Source organism: Sceloporus occidentalis, unplaced genomic scaffold (genome assembly GCF_023333645.1).
Source record: "Sceloporus occidentalis isolate IW3139 unplaced genomic scaffold, rSceOcc1.0.p SCAF_122, whole genome shotgun sequence".
Taxonomy (NCBI): Eukaryota; Metazoa; Chordata; class Lepidosauria; order Squamata; family Phrynosomatidae; genus Sceloporus; species Sceloporus occidentalis.
Genome location: NW_028317102.1, coordinates 2,751,212 through 2,772,714, shown reverse-complemented (window position 1 = coordinate 2,772,714; position 21,503 = coordinate 2,751,212). Strand labels below are relative to the sequence as shown.

General features: G+C 39.7%; 2 protein-coding genes across 2 annotated transcripts in view; one reads left to right on the top strand and one right to left on the bottom strand.

Annotated features, from left to right (window-relative positions):
- LOC149282160 (inaD-like protein) overlaps window positions 1-6,719 on the bottom strand; it is a 69,042-nt gene extending 62,323 nt beyond the window's left edge. Inside the window, exons 1-6 of the mRNA XM_089498592.1 lie at window positions 6,667-6,719; window positions 6,466-6,521; window positions 6,202-6,383; window positions 4,191-4,388; window positions 1,085-1,224; window positions 82-232 (exon numbers count right to left, since the gene is read on the bottom strand). Coding sequence (XP_089354718.1) covers window positions 82-232; window positions 1,085-1,224; window positions 4,191-4,388; window positions 6,202-6,383; window positions 6,466-6,521; window positions 6,667-6,719 — 780 coding nt within the window. The remainder of the gene's footprint in view (window positions 1-81; window positions 233-1,084; window positions 1,225-4,190; window positions 4,389-6,201; window positions 6,384-6,465; window positions 6,522-6,666) is intronic.
- Window positions 6,720-11,257: 4,538 nt separating this feature from the next.
- LOC149282159 (TM2 domain-containing protein 1-like) lies at window positions 11,258-19,729 on the top strand. The gene is made up of 6 exons (XM_089498613.1): window positions 11,258-11,286; window positions 13,079-13,152; window positions 14,507-14,615; window positions 15,175-15,266; window positions 16,117-16,190; window positions 19,619-19,729. Exons 1-6 carry the CDS (start codon window positions 11,258-11,260, stop codon window positions 19,727-19,729), a joined length of 489 nt encoding a protein of 162 aa, XP_089354739.1.
- Window positions 19,730-21,503: the final 1,774 nt, after the last annotated feature.

Here is a 21,503-nt window from a genome sequence, read left to right as displayed (position 1 = left end):
TGCGCTGTCCTTTTGATTGCGGAAAAGATTCTAAGCTTCGATACTTACAGACTGCTCCATGTGACGGACTTGTGTTTCTACCTCGCTTGGAAGAGGTTGCTTCGCCATCACTAGATAGATGGAACCTGATGACTGCTGAAGCAAAGTGATCGCTTCCTGGTGGGAGACATTCATGTCCAATGGAGTATAGTTAATGGCCAGGATCTGGTCACCCTTTTTAAGCCGTCCATCCCTATAAAGGATACAAAACAAAAAAATGAAAGATACATAAAATGTTCTAGGGGTGGAACTATGACAGTCGAGGGGAGATCGGAAAATAATACTTCTGAGACGTTCCAGTGAGGTCCTCCAGGCAAACCTCACCTTTAAATATAACAGCTTTACCTATAACAGGTGTATCACAGGCTTATCCCAAAACAAATACATAAAGGCGATAAAAATATGCAAAAACAAAAGGAATATCATTACAAATATCATTGCCTTAAACCGTCATAAATATAATGGTTTTCCCCAACTCTGAACAGTGTAGGGTTCGTTAGCATGCCCCTGACAACTTAATGATAAATACTTTAAATTCTTAAATTACTTTTTTTATATTCCAGTGTCATAATGAAATCATCATCACCAAGGTTTGTGCCCCAAAATGTAATTTTTATCCTTGGAATAGAGCAAACCGCTCTAGAATATCTTAAATATTTTTTATTAAAAACACATAAATTGCCTTTTTTTTTCTTTAAATAAAAAAAATATATATAACTGGATTCTGGAACCTTCCGCTCTTTTCATATCGGTTCCCGAAAAAAAAAAAAATGACGGGAATATTTCACCATCTGGTATCCATGACCAATGTGAATAAGAAAGTTGCCTTGATTGACCCGGCAGATAATTATTCACGTTACTAAAGGCACCCGTTAGGCACAAAAGCTGCAGAACGTGGTCGCGGTACATTAGCCAAGTCAATTTGCCTCCCATACGTTTTCTATAACGCTAATATATGGAGGGCTGTGTTCACTAAATGATGGGAATCTGTCAAAGTTACATAAACAAAAGAAAAAAAAGAAGACAAAATACTTTGGGATTGTACCTGTCTGCTATGCTTCCTGGTTGGACCTCTTTGATGAAGACCCCGCCGTCTCCCGCGGTGGGATTCTTCATGGCAATGACGCTGAAACCCAAGCCTCCTACGGAAGGCTTTTCTATATCAATATATTCAATTTTCCTGCCCTAATGAAGAACGAAACAAATAGAATTTTTGATTTGTTGAGTTTATTGTCTCTGCCAACGCGCTCAATCTCCTCCAATGAGACCCGGGGAACCCGGGGGAAAATTTATCTCCTGTTAGAGAGAACGAACGCGGCGCTTTGCTAATAAATTAATTCTGTGGAGGATCTCACTTCATTACTTTCATTGAATCTGCGAGCACCGCATGCAGCCAGCTCAGCGAACAGAATCCTCGGGGAGTTTCAGAGTTATTTTCACACTTCATTCTCCCGCTAAATAACTTGGAAGCCAGGACCCTGCGTGGACGAAAGACCCAACGGAAAGCTGCTTGGCAATGTATAGACGCACAGCTTGGAAAATAATGAACGTACCAAGAGAGATTTATTATACAGAGATATATATATATATATATATATATATACACACACACACACATTATATAAATATATATACTACTGTTCAAAAGTTTGGGGTCACTGAGCTGTTTTTATGGGAAACAAGGACATTTCTGGCCGTAACATAATTGCAAAAGGCTTTTCTAACCATCAATTAGCCTTTTAAACTTAAACTTGGATCAGCGAACACAACGTGCCATTGGAACACAGGAGTGATGGGAGTGATAAAGGGCCATTGGAACACAGGAGTGATGGGAGTGATAAAGGGCCATTGGAACACAGGAGTGATGGGAGTGATAAAGGGCCATTGGAACACAGGAGTGATGGGAGTGATAAAGGGCCATTGGAACACAGGAGTGATAAAGGGCCGTTGGAACACAGGAGTGATGGGAGTGATAAAGGGTCATTGGAACACAGGAGTGATGGGAGTGATAAATGGCCATTGGAACACAGGAGTGATGGGAGTGATAAAGGGCTATTGGAACACAGGAGCGATGGGAGTGATAAAGGGCCGTTGGAACACAGGAGTGATGGGCGTGATAAAGGGCCTCCCAATAGTCATATATAACAAACATTTCATGTTATTTTAATGGACGGAATTTCCTTTCAAAAACAAGGACGTTTCTGAGAGACCCCAAACTTTTGAACTTTAAGAAGTTGTAGTTGGGGCAAACGCATCTAGATCCATATGTCTTCTCTAAACGCATGGGGAAACGCATTGGGTCTACTGGGCTCTTTGATGGCATTGGCTTAGGGTATCCGAGTGCAGGGGCACGAAACTAAAGGGGATCTCCCACCATACTAGTATATCCTTTAGTGAGTGTCTTATGGGTGTAAGGATCACGTATGTAATATTTGTCACAAAAAGTCTCATTAATAGTAACTTTATTATCTACCTCTATGTTTTAATCGAGTGCTCGCCTACCCATAACTTCTTGCTATTTGAGAAGCTAACTCATGGGCTTGAAGACTTTTGGAAGCCAAAACCACGGCACGGATTGGGTGACTGGCACGGATTGGGTGACTGGCACGTGATGCAGCATGCAAGAACACACCGAGAACGGCGTCAAGCCGATTATTGTTGAAAAAAAAGAAAAACTCGCCAACTCAGGCTTTCGGAGGTCCGGGTGGGAAAAAAATCATGCGGGAAACGGGGACAACGGGGACAACGGGGACAACGGGACGCCCTGCAAAACTTAATGGAACTTTTCTGCTCTTCTGCTTCAAGGAAAAAAACCCCTAATGAGCATCACAGTCAGGTAAAAATCAGGTAATTAAAAAAAATGGTTTTGTTCCTCATTAAGGCCATTTTTTAATTAGGTGGTCTTTAATCTCCCCTGGACAACCGGCTGCCTGGTTCCGTTCTTCTTAAAAAGAATACAAAGCACGCTATAAAAAGAGAGGTAAGCAGACAGGAGATCCGCTGCCCTGAGGTCACACCGATGCTCGGCTCAGGCACAGAAAAAAAAAATAGAATTTAATGAGAAACATAAAAGTCCCAGTACAGTAATCATTTTGCAGAGGTTTGTTATCATAACTCACGCTTCCAGGCGCTTTCACAAACGAAAGTACGGTAAACGAGCCAGCGCTTTAAATATAATCCCGCGTTGGACGACTTTTCTTAAAGCCAACAGGATATCAGTTGCTTGCGCAGGCGATCCAAAAACACAAAGGTTCTTGTAACAAAATCTAATGACAACATTTACAGTACAGCCTGCAGTCGGGACGCATCGTAACCGGCTCGAGGGAGGTAATGTGCCAGAGAGACACGTTTTAACATACATGTATATGTACATGGTATAGAGACAGGCTGACGTGGTCACATAAAAAAAAAAAAAAAAAAAAAAAAAAAAAGATTTTTTTTAATTTTTTTTTTTACAGTTGCAGTGGATTCCACGGCAGCCTCCGCATGGCCTGCTGCTCATTATACAAATTAAAAGGACAGATTAATGATGAGCGTAACTTTAGCGATGAGTACTTTAATACAAACTCTTCAAAAACAGAACTGACAAAAGCACTTGAGACAGAAGCTGCAGCTCTGCTGCTGCCCTCCCCACTCATGGTCCCATAATTCTTCCCACTGATTGAAGCAGCCAATGGATGCCAGGAAAGCACTCCCATAAAGATCAATAGGATCCCTTTCCCACCATGAGCACGGGGGGGGATCTAAACAGAACCCCCCCCCAATGCATTTGTAAGGGGGACAACACAGAGATCATATGCAATAAAGTGAATATGATGGCTGGAGATCCACTTAAAGGCGCAAAGACATAAAATATTCTTAAAGGTTTCATTAGGTGCCAAAGATGTCCCTACACCACTTTTTTTCCCCTGATTAAGAGGGGAATGCAGGTTTATGCCCTCAGCCAAAAGGTTTCAGCGGTGAGGACTGCAAATCCAAAGGCAGGGCAAGAACTAAATCCTGGGACTTCAAACTCATCGATACGTAGTAATAATAATAATCGAGGGAGTGACGCGGTTACGTGAAAACTTTAAAGTTCTTTTTCCTGGTTCTTGGACTTGGTTGAACAAGAATCGTATTCCCTTCTGTTGGGGGGCCGCACTTCCTCTTACCTTTGCCATCTGTTGGAGTTTCTGGCTAAATTCATCTCCTTTAAAGGTAGGACCGACTAATCTGGACGAAACAAAGTTGTCGAAGGACGCAGAGTTGTTCTTGTTGCTGAGTCGCACGGAAGGATCCGCTTCAAATACTAATAAACCCGTCTTGGTGAAATCGAATTCTGCGGAGCGGTCAGCTGGCATGCGGTTCAGCTAAGGAAATAGAAAAGGTCGAGGCAGGCGAAATCGAATGAAAAACTTTGTTTCTCAAACTTACTAAAATACAAGCAGATTTCACAGAAACCGAAATATCACAAAGAATGCCTATTTACACCGTTGTTCGAACACTTTGGGGTCACTTAGAACTGTCCTTGTTTTTGAAAGAAAAGCACATTTTGCCCATTCCATTAAAAGACAGCCGTTTCCAGCTACAATCGTCATTTACATTATTAACCCCGTCTGTGCTGGATTTCTGATCCATTTCATGTTATTTTAATGGACAAAATTTGCAATTCTTTCAAAAACGAGCAGTAAATGGTACACGGAAAAATTCCTTTTATTAACTTTACTTAATTCTTCAATATGGTCACCACTGTTTAACAATTTGACAAATGGTTCAGCATTTAAGATATTTATTTTACTTAATTAATCATGGAAAACACTTAAAGGGACAGCACTTAAATGTGCGGCAAAAAAGGGACATCTGTGTTTAGCATGAGGCTAAAGGAGTGGCTGGGGGCGGGACTTTATTTAATTTGTATCACGTGATAATAAAGTGTTCCCAGCAAAAATGATGAATGGGGCAAAATTCTACATAATTAAAATATTACTTCTGCGGAAAGTCTAAGAATGATGTTTCTAATGCTGGGTTTAGTTACAAAATCACAAGCGGTCAAAGTTTGTTTTAATTTTAATGTTTTGGGTTTTTTTCTTTTTTTCCTCTCTTTTAGCATTATTTCACTCTTTTTCTTTTAGTTATCCTTTCTTTCAAACACAGCATTATTACACAGCGAGTATAAGAGATCCATTCTCATGAATCATCCCTCACCTTAATGCAGTGATTGGAACGGGAAAATATTGCGGAAAGGAACATTAAAGTATTATAGAGCGCCGGCCTGTAATATATCATCTGTGTGATCTCTACTGTTACACCCGCACGCAAGCAGGAGGCAATTATCTGAGCAACCAGAGGAAAGGGTGCCTTCCTAAAATAGCTTTTCTGACAACACCTTATTATTACAGAGTATCCCTTTCAGCTGAGAAAACTGATATTCTCCGAACCAACATACCGCACAAAATGACCATCATTGTCTAAATGTACGCTACAAACAGAATGGAGGTGAGGCCGGGGGCCGTAAGACAATACACAAGAGACCGCTGATGTTTGGTGGAGAACCAGTAGCTGCAGATTTCCGGTGAAGGTAGGGACGATAAATCCCATTACCCTCAGGAGGATCAATGTTTTACCTTGATTAAACCTTGTTGTAAGAATCCAACCTTACGTACTTAAACTAACAAAAAAAAAAAAAAAAAAGACTGAGCCCCGATTGACTTCAGTCGAAGCGCTACTGAGCATGTGCAGGAAGTGTACTGGCGAATGCTTCCCGTTTTCAACAGAGGCAGCTTGGGGATGAACTAATAAAACTAATTTTACTTCCAATAACTAAAGAATGCCTGCGCCGATTTGCAAGCAGTAAAATGCAGTGAATTCATGAAAAATAAATAATTTCTTAAATTATATGAAAATACTTGCAAATACATTTTATTTTCCAAAAATTAAATTACCGGGATTTATTTATTTTGATAGTAAGTCAGAGGAAATCCGCACTAACGCTGAACAACAAACAGCATTTTCCAATGTTTTTTTCTGCCTTTTTTGTTTTTTTACTTTGCACATACCGTAATCAGATCCACATTGTCACAAGCAGAATATGAGCTACTCGACAAAATATTCAGTGCCATGACATATATACATAGAATATTTGTTCACTCTAGTGCGTTAATGAATGCTTAAAAATATACTCACTTGTTCCTTTAAGTGTTTGATAGACTGCTGCACAGTTAGTATCTGGTTAAACAGGGGGCTTTTCAAGGTATCCCGTAACAGACAGAGCGTCTCGTGGTGGGCAGAGTCTCCTCTGTCTTTGAGTTTTTGTTGCAGACGATCCGCTATCTGTAGCACTTCTTGCTTGTCTATAGTGACAGCACCTACGATAAAACACGATGGATCAGTATCCTCGCTTGTATAACGCTGATTGCAGTTGGATGCCCGAGGTAATGAGAAACATACCTGCTTCAAGCATCTCTGCGTTTTTTACACCTTTGGCGTCCTCAACAACAAATTTTCTGCAAAAAAGACATTAAAAGACAGTCAATCCGTTTTTGATCCAACGACTTGCTGGTTAACGAGTCAAGAATAGTCACATCTCAAATCGAGCTCCGTGATTGGACGTGCCCTCTGGACTAAATGGTGCTAGTCCTTACAACATACATCTGACATGGAAAAATACACGATTTCACGTCGAATATACATTCGGCCCGCATATTCGACCTGTTTCTCCTGCTGTTGGTCTTGTCTTAGATTCAGGAGCCGTATGTCTATCCCATGTTTAAATCCCCTCACTGTATTACCCTCTACCACTTCTGCTGGGAGGCTGCTCCACAATTTTCAATCGATTTTATTACAGTTAAATGCCATACCGCCTGTTTAAACCACCGACCCAGTACTCAGCACACTCCTAGTATTAAATTGGTTAAGATCTACAAAAAACAACCACCATCCAATGTTATAAATACTTTGGAAAACATGATAAAAAAAAAAAATGGGCATTTTTTACTTCATTGGTAATTTCGCCATCCCAGTAGATAGAAGATTAGTGATCTAAGTAGATAGGTTGAAATTATCTTTCATGAACCATTCCTTGTAGGGACTAAAACCTTAATTTTATTTTTTGCTCCTTTAAACACTGAATCCAGGTGTTTGTTTTTTTTAAAGATTTTTTTGCCTAATTCCCCATGAAAGATGCTGTTTAATAAACAAAGCGTAATAGAAAAACAAGTAATCCTCTAGTCCCGATGGACTATTTATACAACATTACAAAAATATACAAATATTTATCTTGAAACAGTTCTGTGCATAGAAACAATTCATAAGGCATAACCATATCTTTTATGAGCATTTTTTAACGCAGCTCCATTCTGGAGACATAAACGTCTTTATATCTACCAGAGCTGTTATCAGGGGCAACCGTACATTTACTACAACTCAATAAATTATATAAAATTGTTTCTCTACGCGACGTCATATCAAGGAGTCGAGTTTCAGTTAAAGGCCTGAATATTTGGAACGCCGGGACCGCCGGACCCAGCTAAGTATAAAAAAAAAAACTATACAACGCTCGCTCCACTTTATGTAACCTAATACCCTAAAGGTCTCAGAAGGATGTGCATTTTGATTCAGACGCCTGGAACGCAAAGGGTTAAGTATTACTGAAGATGCTGCTTCAGGAAATTTCACTAATTTAAAAAAATAAAAATAAATATATATATATATGCTGCATAATATTTATTAACAAGCGATGTGCTAAATAAGTATCCACCTTAAGTAACACTCTATAGATTTTGGCCGCTATAATATTCTCAGATTAACTCTAATTCGCTATTTATTTCCTACCCGAGCAAAATTATACCTGATATTATTTATTTTTTTAGGCACCGGCCATGTCAGATCTTGTTGGTCGCACCTTTATTTTTTCCGTCACTCGTTCTGCTTCAGGTGTTTTTATATCCCCACCCGATGTCCGACCTCAAAAAAAAGTAATTTTTGTCTCGAAGGGGGGGATTAAAAAACTTTTAACGCACTTATTTGCGCTCAAAAAAACCCAAGAAATTAAAAAATCACCACCGGCATTTCCCAAGACACCCCATTATTGGTAAGAACAGGTAAATCTATAAATACCAGATTTTAATGTAAGAACCGACTCTATTACAAAACTGAGTGTTTTTTTTAAACACATTCTGGATGGGATTTAGATACTTTGTCGATTAAATTCCTATAAAATGAGAGGAAATGCTGGGATTTCAGGTAAGGATCCACTTCCTGTTTTATTGAGAATGACACTATGTTGCAACATATGCATCCAGGTTCCTTAAAGGGCCGGGGTGGGGTGGGTGACCTTATGCAGGAGTTGCCCCCCTTGGGCTGGTGCTGAAGCTGTAAAAGCCCCTGCAGGGTGCAGCTGAGTGTCAGGGGCTTCTGCCTCCCCTGCCTGGGATCTGCACATACCTCGATCCCAGCTCTTCCCAATCACTCCAAGCTCCTGGCAGCTGCACTTTGGCTTGCTCTTTTTTTCTTTAAACAAACTTTATTGAAAGGTAACAAAACGCACACACAGAGTGATGACGTATACGAGTTAGGTAAAAAAAAAAAAGGTTTACAGGTTGAGGCTGAAAATAGGGAAAATAGTATTTTTTCCCCCAATAAACTGAACCTTTGCACTTTCTGTTTTGTGATATGTTGGTGCTTAGAAGATCCACTATAAAGAATGGATTAAACCTAAAAACTAAATCGTTTTTTATATTTTTATATTGAGCTATAAAATATAACCTATATACCATATATACCGTATTCGCTCGATTATAAGACGAGGTTTTTTCCAGAGCAAACGCTCTGAAAAATACGGTATATGCATGTCGGTTAAAAAAAAGTACTTTAAAAAAAATATTTAGAATTTTAAATGAATCCGTTATATATCGGAGATGTTAAAAACACCAACATATTTTATATAGAGAGATATAGATATATATATATAGGTGTGTGTATATACATATATATATATTAAAAAAAAAAGGTAGAGAGAATGATCATCAATGCTGCAGAATTTGCTGGTGCTCTATAAATGCAAAATTGCTAAACATTTAGTAAAAATCTTATAATGTGAATTGATTCCCAAAATAATTTCCACTTTTCCTGCCTGCTGTTTCCTTTTATATAGTGTCATTGTATTGTCTCTCCAAATGACAAATTACAGAAGTTTATTCCCTTATAATGTAAATATTCAAGCAAAATATTCACATTGAAATAGTAATTTTCTTTGGATGCATAAAAGGCATATAATTGAAGTTGACACCTTCTGCATTATGCAGAAACCCCCCCATATGCATTTGTCTCTTCTTGTGCCCCCCAGCTTTTTATGGTGCAGGCAATTTCAGCTCCGGTTCTAGCTCGGTGGAAGTCGCGAGACCCCCCCCCCCCCATGCACAAGTGTGTGAAGAGCTTTCACTGATTTCAATGGGAGCGCTTTCTTTTCATTGATTGGCTGCTTCGGATCTGGAGCTGCAGCTTCTACCTAAAGTAAATTGTTTATTCATTTATTTGTTTTACTTTTTCAAGAATGCTTTTTCAAGTAGCTGATGATGATGATAGCCGAAGTGATAAATAAATTCTGTGCTCTGCTTCATTTTAATCGAGCGGCATTATAATTTTAGCTGCGGTCAGCCATAAAAGTGCTTCCCATATCCCTAATTTTATAGGTTATCGTATAACTTTGTTAAGATTCCCCGGAAGCTTTTTAATAGTTGCTGAAATAAAGCTTTGATATAGTGTTACCATTTACTTCATCCCTTCTTTTTCGGGTTTATAAACAGCCAGTCAGTGTCATGAAACGTCTCCCGTGCAAACCAATGGAAAGGCTCTCTGCACGTGCACACTCTGGAGCTGGCTGGGGGTGAGTATAGTGTGAGTGGACTTTGGCAAGTATGAGATATATGTTGGGGGGTGACTGTTTAGAGGGGATTTTAAAGAATCCTTCTATGCGTTTGCAAGGAGGAGAAAATGATAATATACAGGGTTACTCGGCTATCATATGGGGTCTGAGGCGAACCGGCAGAGTTCCCAATTATGGTGATATACGATGTATATGGGGGGTTACCCTTCCTCCTTTTATTCACATGGCATCGTCCTTCTTTATCCTTTCCTCCAATCTCTTACACCATCGTTTTACCCTTCTTCCCATACCTGACGTCGCTTCCAACCGTTCTCTCTCTTCTCCTTCTAGTAGAGCCCCTCTCTGTCCTTTCCCCCTTATCATTCATGGGAAGTCTTAGGGTTTTTAGCTCGTTCTCGTGGTCGCAAAGACTACAGCCGACTCATTCATACTCTCTGATCTAATGATATCCGAGCATCTCATATCACAGCTGGAATCCCTGCTTGAGTACAGATGACCCCATTCACAATATCTTTATTTCCTGACAAGTCGTGGTTTTCACAGACCTTTATCAGATCCATTTGGCTGCCACCATTAGGGAATCTGTGCGATGGGCTATGGAAGGATTATATTTTCTGCTTCAGCACGCAGCTCTCTTTCTTTTCTCACCAGTCTCTCTGGACAGAGTACACAAGGGAACAAAACTATGTATTTCCCTTAGATTGTAAGCTCACAAGTGGGACCCTCATATGCCCGTCATTCCGGCCAAGATCTTTATGTAAAATTACCATAGGGCTAGATGGCAAGCAAATAACAAAAAGTAGCAAGTGGGCTTAAGCGCTGACCCAGAATAAACACTTTAAACACAAATTAATGCTGTGTTAATTAATAGCAAAAGGTCATTTTCACTGACGTACTAAATAAATTAGCTGAGACCTGCTCCATAATAATAATAATATTAATACTTTTTGGGTTCTTTTTAGGAGCCTAGCAAGCATTTTAACCCTATGAGTGCTTGCTTTGCCAGGGCCTTGTGTAATGCATTAACAAATTTAACAATAAAAGATGTTTCTTTACTTATACATTAACACACATTCCATACATCTCCCACAGCTAAACCTTTCTTCGCACACAGCGGGAGATGATACCACTGGGTCGGCTGTACCACGTGACAAGAAGTGCGCAGCAGCGCGATTTGCCACTCTCAATATGGCTGCACGGAGTAACATCCTGTCATGTGACAAAAAAAAGGCAAAGTGTCCCGCCTTCTTGGTTTGTTTTGCCAACTCCAAGATGGCGCCTTCCAGGATGGCATCGTTCTTGTTACCGGCAGTGGTCTGGGTTTGTTGTTACCTTGTGGTCGCTGACGATGGGGTAATGAAATGCAACGAGCTGCGACTGGGGCAATATCCTGAAGGAAAGATGTGGTCTAGATATATATCTATATATCATTCAGTGTCTGGGTGCAGATAATAGGGATCGATACATATAGATGTCATCTGTGTCTATCTATATCATCGAGTTGGTAGATAAAGGGATACCGATAATGTATATATAATATATAATATGTTAACATAAACAAGCAATTGTATGTATTTAGGATTTGCCACATAATTGATATTTTACAGAAAGGCATGTAAAAACAAGTTCATGTTCAGTAATAACAGAAGGGCATTATTATCACGGGAAGTATATTGGTTTCCAGAAGAGGCACCGTCCCTAATTTTAAGGATTTATATACACTGCTGTTCACAGGTTTGGGGTCACTTAGAAATGCCCTTGTTTTTTATAGGAAAAGAAAATTTTGTCCATTAAAATCCATCACAGAAGGGGTTAATGTTGTAAACGGCTGATTTTTAATAGAATCTCTTTATAGGCGTACAGAGGCCCTTTATCACTCCCATCACTCCTGTGTCCCAATGGCCCTTTATCACTCCCATCACTCCTGTGTCCCAATGGCCCTTTATCACTCCCATCACTCCTGTGTTCCAATGGCCCTTTATCACTCCCATCACTCCTGTGTCCCAATGACCCTTTATCACTCCCATCACTCCTGTGTCCCAATGACCCTTTATCACTCCCATCACTCCTGTGTCCCAATGACCCTTTATCACTCCCATCACTCCTGTGTTCCAATGACCCTTTATCACTCCCATCACTCCTGTGTTCCAATGGCCCTTTATCACTCCCATCACTCCTGTGTTCCAATGGCCCTTTATCACTCCCATCACTCCTGTGTTCCAATGGCCCTTTATCACTCCCATCACTCCTGTGTTCCAATGGCCCTTTATCACTCCCATCACTCCTGTGTTCCAATGGCCCTTTATCACTCCCATCACTCCTGTGTCCCAATGACCCTTTATCGCTCCCATCACTCCTGTGTTCCAATGGCCCTTTATCGCTCCCATCACTCCTGTGTTCCAATGGCCCTTTATCGCTCCCATCACTCCTGTGTTCCAATGGCCCTTTATCACTCCCATCACTCCTGTGTTCCAATGGCCCTTTATCACTCCCATCACTCCTGTGTTCCAATGGCCCTTTATCACTCCCATCACTCCTGTGTTCCAATGGCCCTTTATCACTCCCATCACTCCTGTGTTCCAATGGCCCTTTATCACTCCCATCACTCCTGTGTCCCAATGACCCTTTATCACTCCCATCACTCCCGTGTTCCAATGGCCCTTTATCGCTCCCATCACTCCTGTGTTCCAATGGCACGTTGTGTTCACTGATTTAAGTTTTAAAGGCTAATTGATGGTTAGAAAACCCTTTTGTAATTATGTTACAGTCAAAAATGTCCTTGGTTCCCATGAAAACAGCTCAGTGACCCCCAACGTTTAATGGGTGCGTATATATATATATTTTTTAAACGTTTTTTGAAACGTCATTAGCCTAAATTGAGCGACGTGTTTAAGACTCTGTATTAAGTAAAAGGGGGTTTTACATTGTAACGCGACTGAATTGATGTATAGACTGTGAGCAGCCCCAGGTGGAAAAATCTTAATGCACATATTCAGTTATTTTAATATCATATTTATTATTTTAGTATGTAATATTGCACAGTACCGTTTGATATGCAGTAGCGTCACTGTGTGCCTTGATTAACCGTGTTTTTATATCGTACATTCCTACACTTGTTCGTCTAATATTATTGTGTGCCTCACAAAACCTTTACAATTTATCCTTAATTCCTTGTACATATATTTGTACCAATCCTGAAATTAATCCCGTTACTCAAGAACCGGTTCGATGTTCAAATTCTACAGCTTATGGTGAGTGTTTTTATGATTGTGTCTGTCTCTGTTCTCATAAAATAGTCTGGTACCTGAATTCTTCATGTAAAGTGAGATCTTGGGTATAATAAGCACTGACGGATCATATGTGTGCTTGATTTAGAACTTAACATAAGGGGGTCATGGTTTTTTTTTGCGCTTGTTTACAAAAAGCACCCTCTTCCCGTGGCTTCAAATAGGGAAAAGGTGAGAATTATGTGTGAGATTTTTCCAGGATGATATTGTTAACCCCTTAATGACAAAGCACGTACATGTACGGGCTCAAAATGCATTGTTTTCAATGGGTTTAGGGACCGCCCTTTGTCCTTAAGGGGGTTAAAGTGATTAAAAAATATCACTCAATACATGATGACCTATATCACTCTTTTATCACTCCCATCGCACCTGTGTTCCAATGGCCCTTTATCACTCCCATCACTCCTGTGTTCCAATGTCCCTTTATCACTCCCATCACTTCTGTGTTCCAATGGCCCTTTATCACTCCCATCACTCCTGTGTTCCAATGGCCCTTTATCACTCCTATCGCACCTGTGTTCCAGTGGCCCTTTATCACTCCCATTGCACCTGTGTTCCAATGGCCCTTTATCACTCCCATCACTCCTGTGTTCCAATGGCCCTTTATCACTCCCATAATTCCTGTGTTCCAATGGCCCTTTATCACTCCTGTGTTCCAATGGCCCTTTATCACTCCCATCACTCCTGTGTTCCAATGGCCCTTTATCACTCCCATCACTCCTGTGTTCCAATGGCCCTTTATCACTCCCGTAATTTCTGTGTTCCAATGGCCCTTTATCACTCCTGTGTTCCAATGGCCCCTTTATCACTCCTGTGTTCCAATGGCCCTTTATCACTCCCATCACTCCTGTGTTCCAATGGTCCCTTTATCACTCCCATCACTCCTGTGTTCCAATGGCACGTTGTGTTCGCTGATCCAAGTTTAAAAGGCTAATTGATTGTTAGGAAACCCCTTTTTTCAATTATGTTACAGAGATAATTTTCTATGCAAACAGCTCAATGACCCCAAACTTTTGAATGCTGGAATAAATCTATTTGGAACTTATTTTGTCTTGCCGTGTAAGTGACTTCTAAAGAGGTGAGGGCAATTAAATTTGATCTATACATTTGATGGCGGAGGTGGCTGACAGAGCAGAACAAGCGGGATTCTTGCGTCTTTGGTTCTTCCATGAATACACATCATCTTGTGACATAAATTGAGACCTCTACCGGAATTAATTATGAATTATTATGCAGTGCTGTTCTCCTAATTTCTATAACAAAGTAGATCGGGCTCAAACGTAACCAGTTTTGTTGCTTTCTTTTTTCTTTTTTTAAGCACCTTGTTTTCCGGCACCTGCCATCTCATGTAAAGATTATGCCGGGAACGTGTCAAACTTCACAGGAAAAGAAATCGGATTCTTTAAGCCCTTCCCCTGCCGCAATGTGTAAGCGCCAAGTTCTTCTTTTGAAAATAAGTAGCTGCATAAACTCGACGTTCACCTTGTCTTGCATTTCAGTGTGCATGTGTGTGGGCAGCGTACTTAAGTATGCTGTTGAACTTTATATTTAATTAAATAAAAAAATAGACTAACCATAAACTATTTTTAGGACTTTAAAGGTACAAATAGAGTGCGGAGGCTGGGGTGCTGTGTGTGAGCGGTTTGGGTTGGGCACGAGGTTGACAATGCTGGAGGGGGCATGTTGCATCTGTCATATAGTTACATCAAGGTGGGGAGATGAGAAAGAGGATTAGAAAGAAAAGAGAAAGTGACGGGGAGATCGAGAGAAAAAAGGAAAGGTAGAGAGAGAAGAGAAATGATGAAATAAGTGCACAACGGTCTTATGATGTCATATACGGTAGTCAACAAATCATTGAAATGATCGTTGTTTGTTTTTTCTTTTTTTAAAGTGAGGTACTATAAAAATTGACAGTTTATATTAACAAAAATAAATGTTTTTTTGATATTGGCACTAATTATAAATGCATTGTTTGATTTATTGTAGAAATGGTTACTCTTACAAAGTAGCCGTGGCCTTATCCTTATTCCTTGGGTGGCTGGGAGCCGATAGATTTTACCTAGGATACCCAGCGCTTGGTGAGTTATTGAACTGGCGTTATGTCCCATTCCTTAAAATAAAGGCTATTTTTGAGATGATATATATACCGGTATAAATCTTTGGGTGCAAAAGTAATTTTACGTTACCTTCTCTGCAGACCACTTCTGTGTCTCCTTTTCTACGGCGCCACTTCTTTTCTTGCCTCTTCTTGGTCTTCTTTCTTCGCCTGCTTCTTCCCGGTATCAGCTTCCTTGACCAGGCCTTCCGGAGCGCTTCCACAAAAGAGCGGGACCCTTGCCTATAGGAGAGGCTGTCCCCGCGGTGCACTCCATTGCTCTGCCCTTTTTGCAAAGTGCTCCAAGAAGCCAGAATAATGCAGACGGATTCATGGAGAAAGAGAGGCCAAGAAACTTCTACAAAAGGGAGGAGCCATGGGGGGCAGCCTCTCGCTGTTTCTTCATTTGGAGGAGAGAGGGTGCATTGAAACTCCGCACTTTTACTGAAGCGCTCCGGGAGGCCTGGTCAGCAGAGCTGACACCAGGGAGAAGCGGACCAAGAAAGCAGAGCTAGAGGAAGCTGAGCCGCAGGAAAGGAGACATGGAAGCACACAGCGGAGAATGTTGGGGAAACGCCGAGCGCAAGGGAGGCGGCAGAAACCACCGCAGGAGAGGTAAAAACTCACCTCTAGCCATCCTAAATATATCTAAACCCCCATTATAAGCCGCACCGCCTAAATTAGGGGGGGGGGAGTGTGTGCTATAATCGACAATGAAATACTTTGCTCTTTCAATTGGTTCCGAATTATTTTTATACAAAGTAATTTGTAGATTGTAAGCTCCTTGTTGGCGGATGGCTCCGTAATGTGTCGTTCTGTGTCTTTTTTCCTAGGAATGCTGAAATTTTGCACGGTGGGTTTCTGTGGGATCGGAAGCCTGCTTGACTTTATTCTTATCTCCATGCAGGTGAGTTGCCGGCACAGTCACCTTAAAGCATTGAAGCAGATCTCTTGCTTGTCTTAAATGTGTCTTAAATTAAAGTAGCATTTTTATTTTTTGGGGGGGCTGTAAAAATCTTTGTTCTTCAGCCTGCCAGATAAAACAAGGACACCTATTGAGTGGTGATCATCAGTCTGGCAAGTGCCTAGAATGCTGTGCATGTGCACGGCTCAAGGTAAAAAGGGCTCAAAGTTGCCCCCCGACCACGTTTCACGCCGGTATCCCTTTTATGAAGATGCTTTATATAGATACTGGTTTGGATGGCGTCTCACCATGACGGAATAACCAACAAAAGAAGACAAAAGATCCGCAGCAACTACGATTTATACATAAGTGGGTCCTCAGGAGCAATCCCTCTCTTTTATTGGATGGGACTCCCACATATTGACACTCGAGGCAACAGGCTGACCGGGAAGCTCTGGTTATTATTATTTATTGTTTTATATAGCGCCATCAAATTCCGTAGCGCTGTACAATGGGTTGACTGTTCATCTGTTGTGATTCTCGGAACCTCCAAGGAATACCCTGAAATCTCCCGGGTAGGTCTATTAGAAAAATACTCTTCTCGTACTGTTACCCGGCATTCTTCTGCGCATGTGGGAGGAAAACCCCCCTCCTCTTTTGGGGAAAGTGAATATTTTCCATCGCAGGGTTCGTTTACAGGACACATTTCGGTCCGTTTAGATACATGGAAGAGCGATACGTTTTGGCTCGGCTTCAGCACAGATCAAAGTCCCCTTTTTTGAGGTCATTGCTGTTACCAGATGTAAGTATTTAATTGGATCAAGAGAGGTGATTTCTTCAACTAAATGATGTTAGCGACCGGTTATCACAAAAGGGATCTGGTTAACGGCGAGGTCATTTAAATCGGGATTTAAAGAAAACCCGGCATCGTCAAATTAATCACCTTCTGCCCGGCCTTTATTCGTAATAGGGGATAACCTCTGTTTTTGTTGGCTGACCCCTTTACCTTCCACCAGCAGCTGCGGATAAAACGAATTCACTTTTTTATCTAATTTCATTCACTTTGTGTTGCCTGTTGGAATTTATTTATAGCAAGATATTTATTTTTCGAAAATTCCTGACATTCTATTTTTTTTACCCATTGTACAGCGCTGCAGAATATGACGGCTCTATATAATTCAATAAGTCATAATATGGACTTTAGGATGTTCCCCAGAACACTTTATTTTGTAGGGAAAAAAAAACATTCTTTCACTTTTACAAGCTTTTAAGCCATGCTGATGGTGAATTCTTTTTCATCTGATGGAGATAATGTAGAGACTTTACATTCTAAATATTCTCTGGTTCTTAAGGTTTATAATTAAGGTAAATCTGGGACATTTCCCAGGCTGTATACCAACAGCAATAAGCAATATACCTGAACTTAGAACTCGCCTTACATGTTATTTTCATTATTTCTCCCCATTAACCTATCGCCATCCGGTTGCATAAAATTTGTCGGCAGATCGGCCCGTCTAGTCCTGCTGTAAAGACTCAAACCTATGCATGTTTAAAATTCCCCCACTGTATAAACCTGTACCACTTCTGCTGGGAGGCTGTGCCACTTATTTACTACACTCTCAGTAAAGTAAAACAAAACTGTTTCAGGCAGCCTTTGTAAGGGTTGGTGAGAAGACGGGAGAGAACTCCAGCGCGTGAAACTGATTAGATAACGCTAGTTCTGCAACTTAATGCCCCAGATTTCAGCTTCCCTGAATTTCAGCCCCTTTTTTTTTTTTTTTTTTTTTTTTTTTTACTAAGCATCTTAAACATTTAGTGATTGACAAACAGTAAAAGGCAATCATATTTTCAATAAAGGACTTTTTTTTAGGTCCTGAGGTTCTTTGGCAACCTTTCCCTCGTGGTTCATTCCCAAATGTGTCTGTGACGTTCTAGACTAGTTTTGTCTCCACGGCCTGATTTTTTTTCTGAATTCCCTCAAAGGGTTAAGCGTCTATAAGTAAGATTTTAATTTGTATCCAGTGTAATTTCCGTGACCTCATTGCAGCTTAATAGCAAATATTCCCTTTATATTTTTGGTGTGGGAGTGCGGTTGAACGCTCACCAAGTTTATATGTTTTGGAATGAGTTATGAAGAGTCCATAAATGTACCCGAAGTTTTACATCCTACAAAGGATATTAAATAATCTTGTGCTCAGAACACTTGTTGAGTCGCCACATCCAGCCTGAAACTGATTTAATCAATTAAAATGTTCATTCATATATATATATTTTTTTTATTTATTTTTGCCACGAACTGCAACTCGTAGATTCTGTGTCAGTTTCTAATACACAATTAAGCGAACCTTTATATTTTACCGATTCATCACCCGAGTGTGTGGATTAAAAAAAAAAAAAAGTTTTTTTTATTTTACATCCAACTGCCAACGTTTTCCAATAAATCTTTCAATATCAAATAAAGAAAAAAATTCCAAAAGCCTCCCTACTGATCAGTCATCTTTTATCTTGTTTGTTTAAAGTCTTTGTTTTTTCATTATTTTTTTATTTTTTACAGCTTACAATTTTAAAAAAAAATTTTGTTTTTACAAATTAACATTTCGGACAGCACATATGCAACAAGACAAATTCAATCATTTGTTATAATAACTCTCCTTTATAAAGATTCAGATACAGGAATGTTTGCTAAATCATATTTGCTTATTTTATCTGTCTCTTTTTTTTTTTTTCTTGGAGGTAATTAATAAAAAGTTTAGTTGTAACTCATTCTTTTCCTATTTTCACAGTTTATTTTTTTAAATTAAGTTTTGTTGTATTCGCCCCAGATGCTGTGATTATCTGTATAAATAAATCAAGTCCTCATCAGGGCTTCATTTTTAATTATTTATTTTTAAAGAGAATAATGCCCACGTTTTGTTATAGTACTTATACTTCTCTTTGTTGGCACGACATTAGACACTAGACAGAAAGTTTTAAGAGCCGCCTTAGTTTACTCCATTGAGGGCATTTTATGAACAGTCAAGGAATCAACAGGATCTTTGGCTTCCTACCTCCAATTTAACAGATCCTCTAACACTCACCCTTCTGTTTTTAAAAGTGCCGCTATAATCTCGACATCTTCTGAAGAAGCCAAAAACTTGAGAAAGCAGCTTGCGGATTACAGGTTACACGCTGCTTTCTCAGCTAGATCATATGGTCACCTTCAAGTCACTCACGTCTTGCTTGAGTTGGTAAAGGGGGGATCATTTGGCCCCCTGGTCTCAGCTACGACTCATGAGATCATCGGGGCGGTTATGTATCCCAGTTGGACAGCAACAGAAAACTGGATAGATACCTTCACCCTGTCTGAAAATTCCATCAGGAAACAAAATAGAACTCTGCCTTATCATTTGTGATAAAAAGTCTTTATTTACCGAGAAACTTATTCTTTTCAGATCGTCGGACCCTCTGATGGATCGAGTTATATCATCGATTACTACGGAGCGAGGCTGGTCCGTCTTGGCATAAACAACGAGACCTTTCGAAAAACCCAGCTGTACCCGTAACATACAAGTAAGTTTAAAACCTGGGGCTATTCTTACGTAGGGAAAATGCTGACTGAAGTTGCATCCGACAAATAGATCCGAGCTTCAAAAAAATAAATAAAATCTTGCTTGCTTGCTAGGCTTAGAACAGCACATTGCTTTTAATCTATCACAGTGTTATCAGGATCTGCCAAGGGCCGGCAGACTGAAACATAAGGAATGAATTAGGTTTCAGACTATTTGTATCGCCGAAGCAAAATTATTTTCCACCCTTAGATATCAGGAGAACATTGTATTGATTTGGAACGCGTGAGGAGTGTTTCGAAATATCGTATACGTAAGAGTTACTAAGACAGACAGACGGCGCGGCCAGCGCTTGCCAACACTTTACTTTACTTTTCAATTTTATATATATATTTTTTTTTTAACCATAGAAAATTCAGAATCGAAAAAATGTTGCGCGGCTAATCTTACAGAGCTTTACAAACAATTGCATTCGTAGCTCAGGAACTACTTGGGGCCAATGTGTTAGTCCACGGCTTGAGAATCATTTCTGGATACAAAGTTTGCAGAATATAGTTAATTCCATTGTATTGTTTGATCAGTTGTACAGTTGTATTTCAGTAAACATTTTGTATTTTTTAATTTTTTTTTATTTTTTATTTTTTTTTTTTATTATAAAGGTCCCACGGAGAATGAAGTTAAATCGGAAATTCTTTGAAAATACATCTTTACACAATTGTAATGCAGATGTTTCAACTCCTTCCTACCTGTAAATATGTAAATATTGTAAATGACAGCATGTAAGAAAAATATTGTACTTTTTTTTTTTTTTTTTTTTTTTCGTCAGAAAATCTATTCTCAATTAAATTAGAGAAGGAAAAGGATACGCTGGGTCTCTGATGTGTATATACATTTAAACTGAAACAAAAGAAAATACAATAAAAAGTCTGATGTATAAAACTGATCTGTTCCAGTAGAAAAATTACTTAATTTTTTTCGTATTTAAATAGTTTTATTTCGTGGCTGTTATGCTTGTTGCCTCGAAGTCTGATACAGGAGCCATATATTTTATTGAAATATTAAACACTATGCTTTCTATTTTCTGTTAGTTTACACCCATTCATAGCCAACAGCGTAAAAACCGATTGTGTTTATAACGTAACATTTTACACACAATGTGCGATAAATGATTATACAGAATTTTTTCCACTTTATACACGTGCTTTTTTTTTTTTTAATAATCATATACTGTATTTTTTGCTGTGTCTTGGTTTAACAAGCAGCGTTTCTGCACCTTAAGGAAACGTCGCAAGTGATTAGCGATTCTCTGCGTCTTTTATCCTTGATGAATATGTAACGAATGTGCGTCGGGAGGTATGGAGGTAAAGCACTGAACCGCACGCTCAAATGTGTCTGGATAATCCTGTGCAGTCAGCACTCGAAGCATCAAAAGTGCATTTTAATCGGTCATAATAATAGAAAGTATTGATCGCTGCATCGGTTTGGAGAGAGTAGCAAGCTAGTTGTGGTTGGGAAAACCTTTTATGTGGGAGTATAAATTGAATTAAGTAGAGTGTCAAAATATCCCTAAGATTTTTCAAGTGAGGACTTCATAGGAATCCCCCCCCCCCCCCCTTTGCTCTGGTATAAGCGATGTCCTAAATTAACTAGTCCTATAGAACCCTGTTGACTAAACTACTGTATTTTCTACAAACGTTTCAGTAGGTCACACAGTCATCCTACCGAGTAAGTTTTCCATTCTTTTCCTAAACATTTACTTTTATTTTATTTT

What these genes read in the sequence shown, in the direction of transcription:
- LOC149282159 (XM_089498613.1), top strand. Translation starts at nt 11,258, where the DNA reads ATGAAATGCAACGAGCTGCGACTGGGGCA. An exon ending in CCCTTCCCCTGCCGCAATGT is followed by an intron (nt 14,616 to 15,174) that starts GTAAGCGCCAAG and finishes GATTTATTGTAG; the next exon opens with AAATGGTTACTCTTACAAAG. An exon ending in CCTAGGATACCCAGCGCTTG is followed by an intron (nt 15,267 to 16,116) that starts GTGAGTTATTGA and finishes CTTTTTTCCTAG; the next exon opens with GAATGCTGAAATTTTGCACG.